Source organism: Ornithodoros turicata, chromosome 5 (assembly GCF_037126465.1).
Source record: "Ornithodoros turicata isolate Travis chromosome 5, ASM3712646v1, whole genome shotgun sequence".
NCBI classification, from domain to species: domain Eukaryota; kingdom Metazoa; phylum Arthropoda; class Arachnida; order Ixodida; family Argasidae; genus Ornithodoros; species Ornithodoros turicata.
Genome location: NC_088205.1, coordinates 53,154,767 through 53,159,018, shown reverse-complemented (window position 1 = coordinate 53,159,018; position 4,252 = coordinate 53,154,767). Strand labels below are relative to the sequence as shown.

General features: G+C 47.3%; 1 protein-coding gene across 1 annotated transcript; it reads right to left on the bottom strand.

The window, feature by feature from the left end:
* Window positions 1-676: 676 nt before the first annotated feature.
* On the bottom strand, window positions 677-3,352 carry LOC135395845 (uncharacterized protein K02A2.6-like). Its single transcript, XM_064626934.1, has one exon. It carries the CDS (start codon window positions 3,350-3,352, stop codon window positions 677-679), a length of 2,676 nt encoding a protein of 891 aa, XP_064483004.1.
* Window positions 3,353-4,252: the final 900 nt, after the last annotated feature.

Below are 4,252 nucleotides of genomic sequence, written 5' to 3'. Positions count from 1 at the left end.
ACGCGCTTTCGGGATCCTTCAACCTGGATGTGCTTCACCTGAATGAGATCCAGGAACTCGGTCGACAAGTTGAAATTCGCCGGGAGAGAGAGCGAGTAAGTGTTGTCTTTGTATTCCACCCTTGATTCTGTATTGTTCGTCGCTCTGAAGAATTCGTTGAATGTGTCGGTAATGAGCGATCGGGGTTCTAAAATTAGATCGTTATTGATCACCATCACCCGGCGAACTCGCATCATAACAGCTCTTTCCTCCGCGAGCGGTAACACGTTTGGGATGGCGCGTACTCTACCACCCTCCGGGTGATCTCCATCGATGTCACCAATTCCAAAGGCGAGATGCAGCGGTCTGTCGATTAATTTCACCGAGCGCATGCGCGACGGTAGCTTAAACACGCAGTGATCTTCCTCGTAAGTCCACTCTGTTATGTCCTGGTTGGGTCGATGGAGTTGGATTTAATGAAGCTTCTTAGTTGAGGCATGGTCAGATGATGTGCGGCCATGTTTTTTGTTGAACCACAGACCACCTATGTTGCCTCATACATTACATCACAAACGTTGTGGGGCGCTACAAGAGAACAACATAACACGCCTTTTTTTTTTTAGTGTACAAAAGTAACAAACATGACTCTTACAATAATACAAGATTAAGGCTCATATCGCAGTGGACACCTCACGACTCATCCAGACCTCGTTTGATGAGGAAGTCGATTGGTGACACTGTCTGCGAACAAGGGCTCCGCTTCTTCAAGAACAGCGTGATAGTCCTCGACTGAACGTGGACGACGTATAGGTGTTCCTATACGAGGACTAGAAGACTGCACAACTCTTGGGCGAAGGTGCAGTCTGTTCCGAATCAGCTGAGCACCAGATTCTGTAGTGATGACATAACTCCTTGGGCTCTGCCCAAGTCTGTCGATGATGGCCTTCTTCCAGACCTTATCCCTTGTACCACTGTCCCAATACCAAACAGGCTGATGCACATCAAGCGGTTGAAGTTCCCTGGTGTGTTGGTCACCATGTCTGTGCTGAAATCTCTGCTTTTGTTCAAGCTGCTGCTTGTGGTCTTGTGTTGGGAAATGTGGATTTAACGTATCTGGATGGGCTGGAATCATTGTTCTCAATGGCCTTCCCATCAGCAGCTCAGCTGGAGTCAGAGATCCACTGACTGGTGTTGTTCTGTAGTCCAGAAGGACAATATTCAGATCCTTTCCTTCTTCCAGAGCTTTCTTCAACGATGCCTTGATGGTCTGTACAGCCCTTTCCACTTGACCATTAGCACGAGGGTAGTGGGGTGATGACGTTACATGCAAAATGTCCCACTGCTTGTTGAAATCGGTGAACTGCCGAGAATCAAATGGAGGGCCATTGTCACTGACAACCTCTGATGGTGTACCAAATCGTGCATAAATTTCACTGAGGACGTGAATAAGGTCAGCAGCAGTGATCGCTTCCATTTTCTTAACTTCAACAAACTTCGAAAAGTAGTCGATAAGAATCAAGTAAGTGGAGTCGTTGAGATGGAAAAAATCCATTGCGATACGCTCCCAAGGGCGATCTGGAATGTTTCTGTCGAGAAGAGGCTGCTGTGGATTTGCTCGCTGATAGCGTTGGCAAAGTTCGCAGGTGACTACCATCTGCTCAATATCTTTGTCAAGTCCAGGCCAATATATAGCCTTTCGAGCGACGCTCTTTGTCAGTGTAACACCTCTGTGGGACATGTGAAGTTTTCCAAGCACCTCAGCCCGACAGACTTTTGGGATGACTAAGCGTTGTCGAAAGCAGACACAGTTATTACTGAGGTATAGCTCGTCCCTGATTGAGTAGTACGGCCTAGCTGCAGAATGTACACCAGAAAGGTGCTTAGGCCAACCATGCCTGATGTATCTTGTGACTTGCTGCAGGGCAGGGTCTCTTGCTGTTGCTTGTTGAATTTCAGTCAGCTTAGATGGTGATGCATGCACAAGGGTGCATACCAGAGGACCTGGATCATAATCAGACGTGGTGACTGTCGCAGTATGGTCAGGGGCTCTTGAAAGAGCATCTGCCACAGCTAGAAGCTTCCCTGGTACATAAATGAGTCTGGCATCATAGCGCTGCAGGCGGAGCAGGAGCCGTTGAAGCCTCGGAGAAATTTTGTTAAAATCCTTCTCCTGAATGGAAACCAGGGGCTTGTGATCTGTTTCCACAGTGACCGTTCTTCCAAATGTGAAGTAGAGAAAGCGTTCACACGCAAATACAACATCAAGAAGCTCTCTTTCAATTTCCGCGTATTGTTGCTGAGGGGTAGTCAATGCTGCAGACGCATATCCGAGTGGTTTGTTGCATTGCATGAGGACTGATCCCAGGCCATAGGAACTGGCGTCTGTTGATATCAGGATGGGGTTGTGTGGATCAAAGAATGCTAGCACTGGTGCTGTCATGAGTGTGCGTTTTAGGACGTTGAAGTCCTCAGTGTGCTGCTCCGTCCAATGCCAGGGTACGTCAGCCTTAAGAAGTTCTCGAAGACGACTTGTCTTCGTGGAGAAGTTAGGTATAAACTTGGTTAAGAACGTCACCATACCCAAGAATCGTAGAAGTTCAGGCTTGTCCTTAGGCAGAGGGAGTGCCTCAATAGCTCTTACTTTCTCTGGGTCTGGTGCAATACCCTCTGGCGATAGTTCATGTCCAAGATAGGTGATCCTTGATAGACCAACCTGTGCTTTTTCCTTGTTGAACTTTAGATTTGCTGCCCGAGCTGTCGTTAGCACCACTTTGAGATGGTCTTCATGTTCTTTCACGTTCCTGGATGCGATCAACACATCATCAAAATATGGTTTGACAACCTGTTGGTGCTCAAACACAGAATCAATGGCTTGCTGAAAGAGTTCAGGTGCCACAGACAGTCCAAATGGTACTCTTAGGAAACGATAACGGCCCCATGGGGTAGTGAATGTGCGCATGTAGGAACTTGGTTCATCAAGTGCCAGCTGCCAAAATGCATGCTTGGCATTAAGAAGAGTGAACACCTTGCAGTTCGCAAGCCCTGCAAAGAGTTCTTCAATGACAGGAATGTGGTAATGTGGTCGTTTCACAGCAGCGTTTAAGTTACTGGGGTCCAGGCAAATCCTCACAGTTCCGTTTTTCTTGACGGTTATTACGATGGGGTGAACCCATTCAGTAGGTTCTGTGACTTTTGCAATTATGCCACTTTTTTGCATGTGCTCCAATTCATCCTTTACTTGCTGTTCAACAGCTTTTGGAACTGTGCGGGGCGTGTGTGACTGTAGGGACTGCGTCGTCACGTAGGTGGATACTGTATGTCCCAGGGAGTCGCCCAATTCCCGTAAACACATCCGGAAACTGTTGCAGGACATTATGCAAGCTAGATTTATCAGACGACATGTCAAGCTTGTGAACTCTCTGTAGAAGCTTCAATTAGAGGCAGGCCACTGCTCCCAAAATTGGTTCATACTTGCCGTTGACAACAAAGAACTTAAAGTCACACTGCATTTCACGATAGGTGCAACTCAGTTCACAGGAATAGCATATGTTTAAGGGTTCTCCATTGTAAGTTGACACTCTCACTGTCGTCTCGTTGAGCTGTGGTTGCCAGGGCATTTGTGACAGAAGTTGTAATGGAATAACATTCACATTTGACCCGGTGTCCAACTTGAATGATACATTCATTCCATTCACGTTGATGACTTCCTTCCACGTGTTTACCTCCGTAGTGGACAGTGCATTTGCAGTCGGCGATGTCTGTTGCGAGTGCTGACCTTTGGAGGTAACTTCTACGGTCGAGTACAGCACATCTATTGTGAGGTCATCGTCTGGAACACCTTGGTCACCATCATTTAGATGGAATGTTTGGAGTGTAAAATCTTCTGTTAGATCCTCTGCTTCAAGGCTGTTGATGTTGTGGTTCCAGCGTTGTTGTTGACAGTAACGAGCAAAATGCCCAAATTTACCACAGGCATTACAGTGTTTCCCGTACGCTGGGCAGCGGCGGGGTTCATGCAGAGTTCCACATCGTGTGCACGCCATTCTGGGGTAGCCTCCTTGTTTAGTTTGACCTTGTTGCGAGGAAGGTACGTTGAATTGACGACGTTCTTCTTGTTGCTGCTTTCTTTTTGGATGCTGTTGCTGAGGCCTCCTGTGTCCTCGACGTAAAAAGTCAACCGTTGGTACAACCTCCTGCGGTGATGCCGCTGCGGCATTTAACGAAGTGACATGTTGTTTGGATATTTCAGCCGACTTGCAAGCGTTGATTATCT